The following is a 17,354-nucleotide window of genomic DNA, read 5'->3' on the forward strand; positions in this document are numbered from 1 at the left end:
TTTTGATATAAAATTATATGGCATTTTATGTGATGGAAAGAAGCTGAGTTAACTTAAATGATGAGGCATTTTAATTGCCACGAAATATTAGTTTAATATTTATTTTAAAATAAATTAAAATTAAGTAATCAATTTGATATAAGTATCATACTTTAGTAGAAATTTATGAAATTATCCCCTATATGGAAGGGAAGGTATTTTTATTTGTTTCCGAAGGAAGTTTTTATTTTGGGTCGCCTCTAGTTTATTTTGTTTTAAATATGTCGCCTCTCGTTTATTTAATGAGTCACATAATTAGTTTGATTTATTTTTAGAAATAAGATATATATATATATATATATATATATATATATATATATATAGGGTAGGGATCCATGGAGAATTACACTATAGTATAGAATAGAGAAAAAATCAGGACCGTATGATCTACTTCATCCTACGGCCCCCTTTTATTCCAATTAGTATTATTAAAATCGAATAACATTTAAAAAAAGGCTTTAGAAATTCTGGAAGGGGTAAATTGGAATTTACCAATAAATGTAAATCGGTAAGTTTCAATTACTTCCGAAAATCACTCCTCCACGTTCTCTTCGAAAAAAATCGTTGGAACTAGGGTTTTGGGATTCCGAATAGCCACAAAATCACCAGATTATTGAAGAAGGTTGAAGAACATCAGGTTTTTGGCACTTTCTGTTCGAAAATTTTCGTAGATACTAGGGCTTTGGAATTTGGAATAAACACAACGATTTCGCTGTCGCAGAACTTCTGGAGATTATCGAAGAAGGTAGAAAAACATCTGGGTTCAATATTTTCTGTGAATTGAAGACCACCGAACATATTTCACCATTCATTTGAAGAAAAGAAGACCAAACTCGGCTTCAGATTTCAGCAAATCGAACGAGGTAAGTTCGACATATTTTTGTCTGCTGTGTATAAAAATGCATTCGAAAATTACTTGTTGCTCTCGTTTTCATAGTGAATAAGTTGCTGGTGCCGAAAAATTAGTTGCCACTGTCGAAAATTACTTGTTGTTGTCGTTCGAAATATGTTGCTGGTAATGGCATTTTATGAAATATCCAACTATGTTCAATTCCCCATTTCTGAATTATTTAAAAAGAAATATCCAAAAACTGACAAAAGCATGTAATGTAACAATTTCTATTTTATGTTCTCTCGAGATCTATAAACTGATCTTGTTTTGAATATGAATTTGTTAATTATTGCTGCTACATACTTTAATGAAACTACTATTCATAAGCCAAGATTTGTTTGTTTAGAATAATGAAAAATATTCTTTCGAATAAGAAGAAATAATTAATGAATCTAACTTGTTTTTGGTTTTTGCCATGGGTCCAAAGCAGAGAGGGAATCAAGACCAAGAATTTTATATCAGTAGTACATTAATAATTATATTTATTCAAGTGATATTACAATTTATTCAATGTAAAAATTTATTTGTTTTATTCGTCATTATCTTTATTCGATTTATAATTATCTTTTATTCATTACTGTAAAAACTGAATATTTTGATATTGAATATGCTACATTGATCTTTGAATGAGTAGACAATGGAAAACATAAGATATATACATCTGGATGGCACTGGTGATGTTGATAGCTCAAGCCGTGACAAACGCAAAGGGCCTTTCATCAACAGATGATGAATTCGCCATGGTGAGTTAATTCAAGAGTGGTTCAGTGTAGGAACGGCTGGCGAGCCAGATGTTGGAGTGGTCGGAAAGAGTGCTGCCACAAATTTTGAAAAGATTGCCGATGTATAATGTATAAATTGTTTATTCATTAATAACATGTTTTTATTCGAAAGATTAAATAAATTATTCATTACTATTAGATTTTAGTTTGTGATTTTCTAGCAATTTACTAACATTTTGACCATGTTGCCGGAACGAGAAAATCGATCCAAGAAGGTCCAGAAGAAATTGCTCCTACTACCAACAAGATGGAAATTTAGAACAATGAATAATTTGTGATTTCTGCATTGGTTTTGAATGGAAATTTATAGTATCATGAAATTAATGTGATTTTATTTAGTAGTTGAGACGTGCAAAGTGAAATGAGTTATTACTACGGCATTGACAAATACATATATTTTGTTTAAAATGACTGATTATTTTTGAATATTAAATGAATATTTCTTATTATTACTTGAATACAGTATATATTTTTATGAATGAGATGTACACCGTGATTATTATCTAATGACAAACTACCAAATTAATGAGCTCTGGTTTGAATACAATTATTTTGTGTACATAAATTAAATGATATTATTAAGTTCAAAATAATATAAAAATAAACTAAATGTATCATATTCAACAACTAAGAACATAAAAATTAACATTGATAATAAAAATAAACTGAAAAAAAAGCCCAACATATCTTCGTTCATATTCCTCTTCGAATGATACAATGAAGTTGCAGTTTTTTAATATTAAATGATACAGACGAAAAAAAAGTTTATCATAATAAAATCCAGGTGTGTAGATATAATTAAATAGTAAAAATGGAAAAAAAAAAAATAAACACAGGATATGTCCACAAACTACCGAAAATGTGAAGATTCGGTCAACTCCATATTAGGATAGAGCGGTTACAAATAATAATAAAATTACATAACTAACCTTTAATTAAATCTGGATGTAAAATACACCTAATAATCTAAACCGTAAGATCCGCTATATCTAAGGGACAATATCAATTCTCTATTCTTAAAAATATATGCATTCTCTATGGATCCATTCTCTCTCTATATATATATATATATATATATATATATATATATATATATATATATATATATATAGGGAGAGGTTCAAATAAGAACCACTAAATAAAATTAGAACGGAGAACCATTTTAAGTCATTCGATCATTAAGATCTACGGTGGATGCATCATCTTGGTGAATAAATGCAGATCATGGGTTCGAATCCTGAAGGGAACAAAAATTTTATTATTTTCAGATGCATTAAATTTAATAGCGGATGCATTAATTTGTATAGCAGATGCAGTAATTTTATTGGTTCTTATGTTCTCACGATAATTGTGGTTCTCACTATAACCGCACCCTATATATATATATATATATATATATATATATGATGTTAGAAAACTAATATTACTTTATGAATAATAATTAAATGACAACCAAGTTAATAGAAATTAAACCAAAATCCAAATAAATAATATAACTAGAACAGAGTCAAGTCGTATGCCTATCCAAATTAAGATATTCAATTTTTGCAAAAGAATGGTGAATAATTCTACAAGAGTATACGAATTAAAGAGCAGCCATCAAATAATATCTTCTCATCATCAATGAATAATTGAACACGTACAATAACTAGTATATTGTGAACATTGTGTAGAGGATAGGCCATTCAGAGCTCCCACTTTTATCAATGGTGTCACCAACAACTCCTTGAAACAATTTCATGGCTAAACTTTATGTTTGCTGGAACTAGCTACACTCCTATCCATCAAGCTGCATTGCACATAACAAATTACTTTAAATAATAATGAGATGAGATGATCAATCTAGAGAGCAAACTCGAATAGAATTCAAAAATTAAATTGAACCACATAAAATTTAGCAATTTGATTTTTGTTTTTTAGTTACGTGTTCCGTATGCAAAATTCAAAACCAAATTAATTCAGATTTCAGGGTACACAATTCATTTTTAACCTGAACTCGATTGAATTAAATATACCTATATTACTTAAAATTATTAATTATCAAAAAAATAATTGTAAATTATAGTGATTGAGCCTTGTAGTATATGAATATATTTTATGAGATGCTACTTTCTTCTTCGAAAAGAGTTCCACTTACCCTTTTTATTTCCACGTAAAAGAGTTTCATTTAACTTTAAGAACTATCACATCATATCTTTTCTTCTATATTTAATTATAAATTGTACTTTTATTTCATTTTTTAACTAATAATGTATTTTTATTCTATTTTTTGTACTAACACTACCCTTACAAATTGTACATTTATTCTACTTACAACAACTTTATTAAAACCCGTGTCCACCTTCAAACGAAACTCTATTTTGTGAATGGAGGGAGTAGTATTTTACATATACTTTGAAAAAAATAAAAAACAGAATTATTTTTGCTCAAGTCGAACCGTAAATTAGTTCGGTTTGAATGAGAAAAACACTTGATTCGATTCGGTCCGGTTTGAATTTCAAACATTGAGTTTGGTTTGAAACCGAATCGAATCGAACAGAATGCTTGTTGATTTGGAGAGAGGGAGAGGGAAGACAGAGAGAGAGAGAGAGAGAGAGAGAGGAGCTCACGCATAAGAAGTAACAGAACGGACTCTCTTTGTTTCACGGTTCCAACTGTAGCAGCAACAAGAACATAATGAAGTGGAGCCACGGCACTTACTGCAGCAGCTAGGGCAGCTTATGCAGAAACTTGAACAGCTCGGCCAACGAAACCAATGGCAGCAACTGCAACTAGGCAACCTGCAGCAGCTAGACATCCTACCACAGCACAAACATTGACCCATTGGACATCCCGACGCGCTCGTCCTGTGCCACAAACACAAACTCATATAACTGATCACAGCTCCAAGAGAGACAATTAACAGATCAAGAACAAGGGCACTGCCACTCACGATGGAGGAACGAAGGTCTCGTTGCGACCCCCCTTGTCGTCCTCGTGGGGAGGATCGGTGTCATTAGACCTCGACAGATTTGAGTCTGAGTGGATACTGATGGAGGCCTCGGGAGGGTCACATTCAACAGTCTTGGCCTCTTCCTTAGCAACCTTACGCGCCTCTTCTAACGCTTTCGCTGCTGCTGCTGCTGCTGCAGCAGCAGCAGGGGAAGTGTATGTCTCTGCAGATTGATGCAACTCCCCTGACTTGGGAGATGCTCGAGGCAGATATGCTTCGGATAGAGACAACTCCCCTATGTCTCCACTTATACTCAACGAACGGTCCTTGGAGAAGCTGTCGTTCCCCATATGGATGCTGAACAAAGAATCATTCGAATCAACACTCCATCGGTTTGGACTATCAGTTGGAACCGTGTTGGGATCGGAGGTTTTAGGCCTCTCCATCACTTGGATGGCGGGGGATTCAGTAAGCACGAAGGGATCACGAGCATATGATCCCGGAGAATCAGTGACGATGGGCTTCTCAGACCTGCAGGAGGCCTCAACGCGCACATTAGGCGCATTGCGAGGAGAGACTGAGATCTTTGCTGGGCTGCTTCCATTCCCTCCTTGCTTTCTCTCCCCTTCCGTTTTGCTACTAATGCTGCTTCTTTCGGAATTCACAATTGAAAATGGCGGTGTAAGCTTCTCACCTCGGTTGTCTGACACATTAGCGTTTGTGTTCAATCGCCTCCCATTTTCACCGTCCATACTCCATAACTGAAATCAAGGTTTCAAACATACATCTGTTTTTGAGTTCCAAAAGCGTTAAACTAGCTGAGACTAATGAAACAATTTGAATAGATTACTTAGATGAAAAGCTCAGTTATTTCACTCTGATTATGGATTAAAACTATTTAACACGGTTTCGAGCTAAATACAACACCACGCAGCTAAAGATAGTTGTAAAAGTTCTCAGCATTGCTTAAACAGGATTTTAGCAGTATACTTGATCTTCTATTCCATTTAACATATGAACTATTAACTCGAAATTATTTTCAGCACTAACAGCTTCAGATTATATATCTATATATCTATATATCGATATTCCAGCAGCAAAATTCAAAATAGGATCCTGCAATGAATTAATTGAGTTTCTGATAGAATGCCTTCCAATTTTCACAAAATCCTCAATCGACATTCCTGAGCAACAACACCACCAACATCAAGCCGAAATCATTCAAATAGGGAGATGAAACCGACATGCAAGCGGCAGATATTTCAATCTAATCAATCACAAATGCATATGCTAATCAATGGATCTTTACCTTACGTTCGAGCAAGTTCAATTCTCGGTAGGAATCCTCGGTTAACGATTGATTTGGAGGTAAGGAAACGTGGAAAACACCGAGGATGGGGAAGTTGAGTTAGGGTTTTCTGGGGGGAATTGAATTGGGGCGAAATGAAAATGGAAGGGAAGGCGAGGCGAGGCTTTCGGAATGTGAATTCAAGAGCGCTTGATAGTTTATACCAACCAACTCTTTGCTTCTTTTTGGCGCCATAGTATCACGTGATAGGTACGTGGACGAAGATTTCGGAATTATATTCTTAACTTTTATTTATTTAGATATTTTGTTTCCTTGTTTTTTAAAACCCAATTCTTCAATATAATTCATTTCCTTGTACAAACTTTTTTAATATTCTAGTATTTTTTTATTTTTTATTTTGTTTCTGACACGAATATATACATGCGCCAATAACATGCACATAATTATATGTAGGCTTCTTTAAGTTTAATAATAAAACAAAAATTTTCTTTTAAATTAACGCGTACGTAACTGTATACTTAGCTTGTAATTTATGAATACTATATTAGTACTGAAATAAATATGAAATAAATCAAATAGGTAAACCTACTTGCATGCTGCAGATGCTGCACATATTATAAGGTAAGTATCAATTAAATGTCTAAATTATAGATTAAGTCACATATATGTCTATTGATAATATCAATCAAAGATTTAAACTATCAAATTTGTATCAAATATGACCCGAGTTATATTTTCCTGCATATAAAGATAACTTGTATTTTTCAATATTTTCCTGCATATAAAGATAACTTGTCAGAACCGGGTACACGATCAAGATATTACAAAATAATATTTTGAGAAATTACAACTCAAAATAATTGAAATATTACAAAGTAAATAATTTGAGAAATTACAACTCAAATAATTTGATACAACTGAAATACACTGTATAAATAAATTATACGTATAAACAAAATCGAGTCGAGATGAATCTCTTCCCGCAAGAAGATTATCGCCCCGGTAGTGCTCTTCGGTTTGGCGTATCTTCCCCAAAGGTAAAACGACTACGTCTCGGCGGATGTAGCACCACAATCCGGCGAGCTCCGGCGAACTGAATAAGGATCGAAAACTGAGCTAGAGGTGGAATGCAGAATGCAGACTATTTTGTGAGTTGTGAGTTGTGAGTTTTCAGAGTAAATTCTAAAGCTCACCACACACCCATATTTATAGGTGTTAAACCGAGTGTGAACGGATCGGCAGTCAACTCCGGCGGCTGCGGTAGGTGGCCGCAATCGTTGAACGCAGAAGTTGAAACAGTCAATTCCGGCGGCTGCGGTAGGTGGCCGCAATCGTTGAACGCAGAAGTTGAAACTGATTTTCCCTCTTCAACATCCAAACTTTGACATACAATATCTCACTCACCGGAAATTGGTTTTGAGACTTCAAGTATATCACGTTGATCTACTCGAGATGTAGATTAACATCCAATTATTATTTTAATTAAATAATAAATATTTAATTAAATAATAATTTTCAGATTTGGCATAAAACCATATTTCCAACAATCCCCCACATGAGTGAGAAATCAGTATGCGTATGTATGCAGACATTTAGCTCAGTCTTCTTAAGAAACAACATTGCTTTTGGAAAGGTAGCTTGTGGCTTTGAACCTGCCATAGTCAATATTATCGAGTATACCGGCGGCCTAGTGGATTGTGTTCCTTGAACTAGTCCTCCTCGGTGTATACTTAGTCAACAATATTGACACAATATTGCTTCAATCCTTATTCGTTCTCACGTTTGTGTCCATTACAGGCCTTGGAACACCTCTTTGGATTCATAAGTGTTTCAATCGAAGCGGCCCCACTTCACACTTACATAGGTGACTCTTAACTCAAGTATCCTGCTATACTTGTCCTCTTCGAGGAGTTCTAGAGTCATTAAAAGTCAAAGACTTAACCTCACCACGTGCAGGTTTCCGAACACTCACTGTTCTACAAGGAATAGGCAATTCGAGTGTTCAACACACGGATTTTCATAGCTCAGTTGTCCCATTGAACCAAGTTCTTGGGATCCTCCAGTCATCATGGTTGGGTTGCCACTATAATTATCCTTAATTTGTGGACTTCAAACCCATTCCCCCTAACAGTTTATACATTTGATCTCGATGGATACTTTTTGTCAAAGGATCCGCTATGTTATCAATTGATCTTATATAATCAATTGTGATAACTCCACTAGTGATCATATGTCTCACGGTATTATGACGTCGACGAATATGTCTCGACTTACCGTTATACAAATGGTTTTGTGCTCGTCCGATAGCAGCTTGACTATCACAATGAATTATTACGGACGACACAGGTTTCGACCAACATGGAATATCCTCGAGGAAATTTTTAAGCCACTCGGCTTCTTCACCAGCTTTATCCAAAGCTATGAATTCTGATTCCATGGTCGATCTAGCAATACATGTTTGCTTCTTGGATTTCCAAGACACAGCACCACCCCCCACAGTGAATACATAACCGCTCGTTGAAAACGAGTCTTTGGCATCAGATATCCAATTTGCATCACAGTACCCTTCAAGTACAGAGGGTTCCCTAGTATAATGAATCGCATAGTTTTGAGTATATTTCAAATATCTCAAAACCCTTTCAAGAGCTTTCCAATGTTCATTACTAGGGTTAGCTGTAAAGCTGCCCAACTTGTTGACCGAGCATGCTATATCGGGACGAGTGCAATTTGTTAGATACAACAAGCTCCCAATAATCTTAGCATATTCTATCGCGTCAACAGGTTCTCCCTTGTGTACACTCAAATGCACACTAGGTTCCCATGGTGTCTTAGCTATTGGCTTGTCAAAAGCGTTGAATTTCTTTAACACTTTCTCAACGTAGTGAGATTGTGTTATAGCAATACCATCAGGTCTTCTTAGAATTTTAATTCCAAGGATAACATCAGCTAAGCCCATATCTTTCATACTAAAATTTTTACTTAGCATGCCTTTGGTTTCTTGAATCACTCGGGAATTACTTCCCATGATGAGCATGTCATCTACATAAAGACAAACAATAACATATCCGTTATTAGAATTCTTAATGTAGATACATTTATCGCACTCATTGATTCTGAATCCATTTGACAACATTACACTGTCAAATTTTAAATGCCATTGAAGCGGTGCTTGCTTCAACCCATATAAAGACCTTTGAAGTTTGCATACTTTGTGCTCTTGCCCAGGTACTACAAACCCTTCAGGTTGCTTCATATATATTTCATCTTCCAACTCGCCATACAAGAACGCAGTTTTCACATCCATTTGGTGAATCTCAAGATTGTGCAAGGCAGCAATAGCGAGAAGCATCCGAATAGATGTTAGTCTGGTCACAGGTGAATAGGTATCGAAGAAATCGTATCCTTCTTTCAGCCTGAAACCTGGAACGACAAGTCGGGCTTTGTACTTATCTATAGTACCATCAGATTTGTACTTCTTCTTTAGGATCCATTTGCATCCTAAAGCTTTACTTCCAGGTGGTAGATCCACTAACACCCAAGTATGATTCTGCATAATAGAATCAATCTCAACATCGATGGCTTCTTTCCAGAGAGCTGCATCTGAGCCAGACATAGCTTCTTTAATCGTCACCGGTTCGCCATCTAGCATCAAGACAACATAATCCGGTCCATAGACATTAGCTTTTCTAACTCGTTCCCCACGTCTTGGTTCTACATCCATAGGTTTAGACCTTGGTCTTTTCCTATTAGGTGGTACATGATTAGAACCCGTGGCATCATCTACTTGAGTAGAATTACTAGCTACTTCCATAGGTTTAGAACCTGTAGCATCACCATCAACTCCATCATTAGAGTTCGATGTACCTTTATCCTTGTTAGGATAGATATTTTCAAAGAATATAGCATTCCTTGATTCTATCGTTGTCCCAACATGTATATCAGGTATCTCCGATCTGTGCACTATAAAACGATAGGCACTGCTATTAAGTGCATGACCAATGAAGATACAATCCACCGTTTTAGGTCCTATTGTAACTTGCTTTGGTAAAGGCACTTCTACCTTGGCTAAACACCCCCACACTTTGAGGTATTTATACGAATGTTTCCTTCCTTTCCATAGCTCATAGGGAGTTACTTCTTTCCCTTTGAGTGGAATCTTGTTCAAGATATAGTTGGCCGTTAAGACAGCTTCCCCCCACATGTTCTGGGGTAATCCTGAACTAATCAACAAGGCATTCATCATCTCCTTAAGAGTTCGATTCTTGCGTTCAGCAACGCCGTTAGATTGTGGTGAATAAGGAGCCGTCGTTTGATGGATTATACCACTTTCGTTGCATAATTCAGCAAACGGAGCTACATATTCTCCACCTCTATCACTTCGAACCATCTTAATTCGACATCCAAGTTGATTCTCGGCTTCATTTTTGAAGTTTCTAAAAGCTTCAATAGCCTCATCTTTACTTTTCAATAAGTAAAGGTAACAATACTTTGTGCAATCGTCTATAAAGGTGATAAAGTACTTCTTGCCACCTCTAGTTTGCACGAACTTTAAATCACAAACATCGGTGTGAATAAGTTCCAAAGGTTGAGTGCTCCTTTTTACCGATTTAAACGGTAACTTAGCCATCTTGGCTTCAACACAAACTTCACATTTTTCTTGTGAGTTGTATTCATCAACTTTTAGTAAATTCATTTTTACTAATCTCTTTATAGCATTTAGATTAACATGTCCAAGTCTACAATGCCATAAATCAGAACACTCAATCAAGTAAGCAGAAGAAGTTGATGCATCTTTATTGATCTTAGCCTTGGCAGGCTTACAAGCTCTTACTCCAAGTTTGAAAAGTCCTTCGGAGGCATAGCCTTTCCCTAGGAACTTTCCCCACTTGCGTATTACAACATAATCAGATTTGAAAAACAATTCAAAATCCTTATTCGTAAGCCTAAAGCCCGAAATTAAATTCTTTCGGACAGTTGGAACGTGTAATACGTCTTTTAATGTGATCTCCACGCCCGACGTGAGTTGAAGAATCACATCTCCCATGCCAAGGACTTTGGATGTCCGCTCGCTCGCCTCCATTATCGTTTTGTTTTCCACTTCCTTGTAGTTGTGGAACAACTCACGATTTATGCATATATGGACGGTAGCGCCGGTGTCCATGAACCAAGCGTTCGGGTTGTCCACATGATTCACCTCGGAGATCATGGCAGCAAAGTCATCGTGGTTCCAATCGTCGAAGTCCTTCTCGACGTTGTTCACGTTGCCATTTGCTTTCTTCCGCTTTGGCTTGCGGCAATCCTTAGCCATGTGACCTTTTTTGTCACAATTATAACATACACCATCAAACTTTGATGGTTGACTACCGCTTTGCTTCCCTTTACCCTTATTATTAGGGTTAGGGCGACCACGTTTGTTGTAGGGACCGCCTTTCTCGGCGAGATTGGCCTTTGCCTCCATCGGAGCTTTTCCCTTTTGATCACGACTTCTCACGTGATCCTCCATTTGAAGCTTGGATAACAATATCGGCACGGACATCTCCGAGCGCTCATGCTTCAAAAGGTTTTGAAATTTCCTCCAACTAGGAGGTAATTTCTCTATGATGATTGCAACGAGCAATGCATCCGCCAAGGGCATCCCTTCGGCTTGAACCTCATGTGAAAGATTTTGGAACTCTTCCACTTGGTCCATCAATGGTCGGGAGTCAACCATTTTATATTCCAACCATTTGGCAACGACATACTTGGTAGTATTCGCCTTGTCCACTTGATACTTTAGATCAAGGGCTTCCCACAATTGTTTCGCGGTTTCATGAACCTTGAAAACACGGTAGAGCCGTTCGTCCAGAGACATGAGAACGGTGTTACGGCACAAGTAGTCGCCGCGGCACCAGTTCAAATATCCGGCACGAATTTCTTTGCTTGTCTCCCCTTCCCCTTCACTCGGTGTTGGAGGTTTATCCTCCATTAAGAATCCGGCAAACCCCACAGTTGTGAGGTAGAATAGCATCTTCTCTTGCCAATATTTGAAGTTCTTGCCTGAGAACGTTGATGGTTTGTCGGCAAGACCAATAGTTCTAGATGTTGACGAAGAAGCCCCCGTTGATGTAAACGAGGAAAATATTGACGACGTGGTTGAACCGATGGTTGCAGAGGTGGTGGAGCCATCCATATTGACGTCGGTGTGAGCCATTTCTCGAACGTGTATCAACGGCAGAGAAAATAATCTTCTTGCGATTGTGAGAACCGGGTACACGATCAAGATATTACAAAATAATATTTTGAGAAATTACAACTCAAAATAATTGAAATATTACAAAGTAAATAATTTGAGAAATTACAACTCAAATAATTTGATACAACTGAAATACACTGTATAAATAAATTATACGTATAAACAAAATCGAGTCGAGATGAATCTCTTCCCGCAAGAAGATTATCGCCCCGGTAGTGCTCTTCGGTTTGGCGTATCTTCCCCAAAGGTAAAACGACTACGTCTCGGCGGATGTAGCACCACAATCCGGCGAGCTCCGGCGAACTGAATAAGGATCGAAAACTGAGCTAGAGGTGGAATGCAGAATGCAGACTATTTTGTGAGTTGTGAGTTGTGAGTTTTCAGAGTAAATTCTAAAGCTCACCACACACCCATATTTATAGGTGTTAAACCGAGTGTGAACGGATCGGCAGTCAACTCCGGCGGCTGCGGTAGGTGGCCGCAATCGTTGAACGCAGAAGTTGAAACAGTCAATTCCGGCGGCTGCGGTAGGTGGCCGCAATCGTTGAACGCAGAAGTTGAAACTGATTTTCCCTCTTCAACATCCAAACTTTGACATACAATATCTCACTCACCGGAAATTGGTTTTGAGACTTCAAGTATATCACGTTGATCTACTCGAGATGTAGATTAACATCCAATTATTATTTTAATTAAATAATAAATATTTAATTAAATAATAATTTTCAGATTTGGCATAAAACCATATTTCCAACAGATGAAACCGACATGCAAGCGGCAGATATTTCAATCTAATCAATCACAAATGCATATGCTAATCAATGGATCTTTACCTTACGTTCGAGCAAGTTCAATTCTCGGTAGGAATCCTCGGTTAACGATTGATTTGGAGGTAAGGAAACGTGGAAAACACCGAGGATGGGGAAGTTGAGTTAGGGTTTTCTGGGGGGAATTGAATTGGGGCGAAATGAAAATGGAAGGGAAGGCGAGGCGAGGCTTTCGGAATGTGAATTCAAGAGCGCTTGATAGTTTATACCAACCAACTCTTTGCTTCTTTTTGGCGCCATAGTATCACGTGATAGGTACGTGGACGAAGATTTCGGAATTATATTCTTAACTTTTATTTATTTAGATATTTTGTTTCCTTGTTTTTTAAAACCCAATTCTTCAATATAATTCATTTCCTTGTACAAACTTTTTTAATATTCTAGTATTTTTTTATTTTTTATTTTGTTTCTGACACGAATATATACATGCGCCAATAACATGCACATAATTATATGTAGGCTTCTTTAAGTTTAATAATAAAACAAAAATTTTCTTTTAAATTAACGCGTACGTAACTGTATACTTAGCTTGTAATTTATGAATACTATATTAGTACTGAAATAAATATGAAATAAATCAAATAGGTAAACCTACTTGCATGCTGCAGATGCTGCACATATTATAAGGTAAGTATCAATTAAATGTCTAAATTATAGATTAAGTCACATATATGTCTATTGATAATATCAATCAAAGATTTAAACTATCAAATTTGTATCAAATATGACCCGAGTTATATTTTCCTGCATATAAAGATAACTTGTATTTTTCAATATTTTAATGCTACCTGGCAAAATGATATTGTTTTGTCCATTTTTTTGCTCATATGCTCAGATTTTTGCTCACACACGTCAATTATTTTTTAATAAATTATTTTTTTAGACTGAAGCGTGCATGTTTCTAACTTATTTTAGACTAGACAAGGAATTGAATTGCTTCTATGTGATTATGATAATGCATTTTATGTGAAGGTATACTTTGACACTCTACAGTTATATTTGGTCTTTCTACATAAGCGTGTGAGCAAAAATCTAAGCATTTGGTCATATTTGATAGTTCAGATATTTGATTGATATTACCATTATAGTTTATGACATACATTTGTGACTCAACTTATAATTAATTAAGTCTTTGATTGATATTATATATTAATAATTGAGGACATTTTTTTGACTCAATTCATAGTCTAGGCCTATTTATATATAATAACTGGTAATTTATAAGAAAAATAAAAACAAGTTTTAATATGCCAACACCGCCAAGATAAACTGAAATTGAAAGACAGTGAATTAATTTCCACTGCATATCAAGTTGTGAATGTGAAAGCAAAGCTGATTTTTTTTTTTTTTTTGGGAGATAAACTGGAATTGGAAGACAGCGAATGAATTTCCACTGCATATCAAATTGTGAATGTGAAAACAAAGCTGATTTTTCTTCTCAACATTTCCTTACAATAATTTCTGACATTGGCAGATTACAGAATACATGGACAGATCACAAAATTTGGATTCAGAAGAAAGAAATCATCCACAGGAGCAAGAACCCTGCAAAATCCAACAACATACATAGGAAATAATCAATTAACTTTCAAAAATTTGATAAATACGAAATTCACTACTTGAATTAATATCAAGCTTTTAAATAATCATAATATGTTTTCACCAATGTTCAAGTAAATTGATGCTTTCTCCAACATTTAAATAAAATTGTAAATTAAATCATTTGAAGTAGTATATAGAATTCATTATCTCAAGCATTTGCATTCCATGCAACACACAAAAAACATTTGTATATTTTTATATTTATATAAAATTAATAACAACTCAGTTATTATATTTATAAAGTTTTAACCAAATATATTTGAAGTGAATATTGAAAAATAAAAGAAGAATTCACAATAATAAAAATTGATATCAAGAAAAAACCAAAAAAAAAAAGATAATAAATAAAAATAAAGATAAACAAACTTGAAAATAGATTTATTTAAAAAAAGATGATAAATAATAGAGAATTTTGTAAACTTTAATCTTTAAATTACATTTTAAATCAACTATTTACATAAAGTATATCAAATTAAAGCTCTCGTCGTGATCTTTAATTTGATATACATATTAAATATTTTATAATTTGTCGAATTTTACAATTTCAGAAAGAAATAAAATAAAAAAAATAAGAAGATAAGAAAAAAGAAAAAAAATAATATAAATAAATCTTCAATTTTATTATAATTAAAAAATTACCATTAAATTTCAAAATTGATTCTAAATTGAAATCTAAGCTTTTCAATATAGTACTATTGATATCTCCATTTATTTTAGAACTATTCTTATTCGAGTTCGAATTTTTTAGGCTTGAATTTTCGATTCTAACCAGTAAGAAATATAATTAACTATGATCCGTAACAAACCGGTCAAATGTAAAAGCCTTTTATAAAGATGAAGACTTTTTTAATTTGCACCCAACGTGGTGAACATAAAAGTAATTTTAAAAACAAAAAGCGTCGCCTTTTTACCTCCAATATTCAACGCCGTTTGAATTCCATCTCTCCCCGCCCCGCCGCTCCGACCATTTCCTGATCCACATCAAAACACATCCATGAATCTCGCCTCCTTGTCCCAATGTGAGTCAGTGTGTGTGTGTGTGTGTGTGTGTGTGAGAGAGAGAGAGAGAGAGAGAGAGAGAGAGAGAGAGAGAGAGAGAGAGACCTCTCCCGTAGCAATTAACGGTGGTGTTGACGCCGTTCCGACACTTGCAAGAAAACGACTCCTCCAAACCCTGAAACCCACAAAAGCCGCCACTCTCCTCACAATTCCGACAATCACTACTATAATAAGAATCATTAAACCGGAGCAGTATCCCATACTGCCACCTCATCGGGTCGCCCTCGTTGCCTCCGAACCCGTAAACCGACGAGTAAGACGAGCACTGCAGCTTCGGAAGATCCAAACCCAAACCCGAACCCGACCCGTCCGAAACCGGCGGCTCGTACACACAGCACGTGGATACCGGCGCGTGCGGCTCCAACCCGATGCCCGCCACCCCTTCGCACGTGTACAGCCCGCGGCACACGTTCCGGCCCGAGCCCGTGTCGCAGAAGTCGGCGTCCGGGTCGAACACGGGCGACGTGGCGGAGCAGCCGAGCAAGGCGAAGATGTTGTCCGCCGCCACGGAGAACGGGCTGCCCCGGTCCAGCGCGAAGCCGCCCGAGTCCTGCATGGCGGCGCACGTCGACATGAGCGGGTCCGCGGCGACGAGGGCGCCCGCGGCGTAGTCGATGGAGGAGATGACGGCGTAGGCGGCGCCCCCGGCGGCGGCGGTGGAGAGATGGAGGGCACCGCCGGGGGCGCACTTCACGTAGCGGGAGAAGTACGGGTGCCCGCAGCCGCTGCCCGACCCGAAGGGGTATTTGATGGGGATCGCGCCGCACGTGTCGCGGCACGTGCCGGCGAGGGCGAGGGGAGGGATGGCGATGGAGAGGAGTGTGATGAGGAGAATGTGAGTAGTGTTGATTTTTTTCATTTTGAAAAGTTGGAAATGTATTTTTGTGTGCAAAATATTTGTTGTGGAATGTTTTATTATGGCAAAGGCATGATTTTTGTATGTGTCGCGCTTTTCTTTCCATCAATAGATGGGTAGTTCGAATCCTCAAATGATTAGTATTTTTTCTATTCTTTATTAATAACATAAAAGAAAATGTATGTCTTAATTGTTACTGCATTTTGCCAAAAGGTAGAGCTTCGAGACTATGGGTTCCAGTGCACTGGATCACTCTAAAGGTGCAATAGATTTTATGCTCTTTTTCAATTGGTGACGAGAAAATTAATTGACGCTATAAAAATAAGTATTTGAGTAAATTTCTATTAACCTAATATGTTGCAAATCATATAGAAGGGATGTGCCATATTTGAAAATTTTATGTGTTAAATTGGTCTATCGTTAAATATGGTATTTTGAAATTTTCTAATATTATTAGACGATCACTTGTAAGTTGTAATTCTGTTTTTTCTTCTATGATTTCCAAGGCACACTCAGATAGCCAATCCGCGTGTGGTGTGAAATTAGGGGAGGATTAAGTTTATATATAGGGTTTACTTAACTTTTCATTAATCGCTAATTTTGGTTCAAAATGAAAACATGTCATGCTACGTCAACGTGTAATAATCCAAGATTACATGTCATTAATAATGGGACGTATTAAGTATAATGTAAAAATAGACAAGTGTTAAGTGTAACTATAAAATTGTTAGCATGAGACATTTTTGTAAAAATTAAAATAGTTTTGAGATATAACAAACGTAATTTCCCACAAATATAAATTTGTCTAATTAATTAAGTTGAAA

The 17,354-nt window shown here is 36.3% G+C and overlaps 2 protein-coding genes across 3 annotated transcripts; both read right to left on the reverse strand.

Annotated features, from left to right (window-relative positions):
- Positions 1 to 3,170: 3,170 nt before the first annotated feature.
- Positions 3,171 to 6,137, reverse strand: LOC131025144 (uncharacterized). Of its 2 annotated transcripts, none has more exons than XM_057954766.1 (4): positions 5,955 to 6,137; positions 4,646 to 5,406; positions 4,323 to 4,559; positions 3,171 to 3,502 (listed from the first exon to the last, which is right to left on the reverse strand). In XM_057954766.1, the coding sequence occupies exons 2-4, from the start codon at positions 5,395 to 5,397 to the stop codon at positions 3,457 to 3,459; spliced, it is 1,035 nt and encodes a 344-aa protein (XP_057810749.1). In that variant the 5' UTR covers positions 5,398 to 5,406; positions 5,955 to 6,137; the 3' UTR covers positions 3,171 to 3,456. The 2 variants fall into 2 exon arrangements, with proteins under 2 accessions (XP_057810749.1, XP_057810750.1); XM_057954767.1 differs by having other exon boundaries at positions 4,646 to 5,432.
- Positions 6,138 to 14,376: 8,239 nt separating this feature from the next.
- Positions 14,377 to 16,661, reverse strand: LOC131025145 (uncharacterized). Its single transcript, XM_057954768.1, has 3 exons — positions 15,720 to 16,661; positions 15,527 to 15,586; positions 14,377 to 14,558 (listed from the first exon to the last, which is right to left on the reverse strand). The coding sequence occupies exons 1-3, from the start codon at positions 16,531 to 16,533 to the stop codon at positions 14,524 to 14,526; spliced, it is 909 nt and encodes a 302-aa protein (XP_057810751.1). The 5' UTR covers positions 16,534 to 16,661; the 3' UTR covers positions 14,377 to 14,523.
- Between the last annotated feature and the right edge of the window lie 693 nt (positions 16,662 to 17,354).

The sequence above is a fragment of the Salvia miltiorrhiza genome, chromosome 5 (genome assembly GCF_028751815.1).
Source record: "Salvia miltiorrhiza cultivar Shanhuang (shh) chromosome 5, IMPLAD_Smil_shh, whole genome shotgun sequence".
Taxonomy (NCBI): domain Eukaryota; kingdom Viridiplantae; phylum Streptophyta; class Magnoliopsida; order Lamiales; family Lamiaceae; genus Salvia; species Salvia miltiorrhiza.

Coding starts and splice junctions, on each gene's coding strand:
- LOC131025145 (XM_057954768.1), bottom strand. CDS start 16,533: ATGAAAAAAATCAACACTACTCACATTCTCCTCATCACACTCCTCTCC. Junction 15,587..15,719: donor CGTTAATTGCTACGGGAGAG/GTCTCTCTCTCT, acceptor GATGTGGATCAG/GAAATGGTCGGAGCGGCGGG. Junction 14,559..15,526: donor AACGGCGTTGAATATTGGAG/GTAAAAAGGCGA, acceptor TGGATTTTGCAG/GGTTCTTGCTCCTGTGGATG.
- LOC131025144 (XM_057954766.1), bottom strand. CDS start 5,397: ATGGACGGTGAAAATGGGAGGCGATTGAACACAAACGCTAATGTGTCA. Junction 4,560..4,645: donor GAGACCTTCGTTCCTCCATC/GTGAGTGGCAGT, acceptor TTTGTGGCACAG/GACGAGCGCGTCGGGATGTC. Junction 3,503..4,322: donor CGTTCTGTTACTTCTTATGC/GTGAGCTCCTCT, acceptor TGTGCAATGCAG/CTTGATGGATAGGAGTGTAG.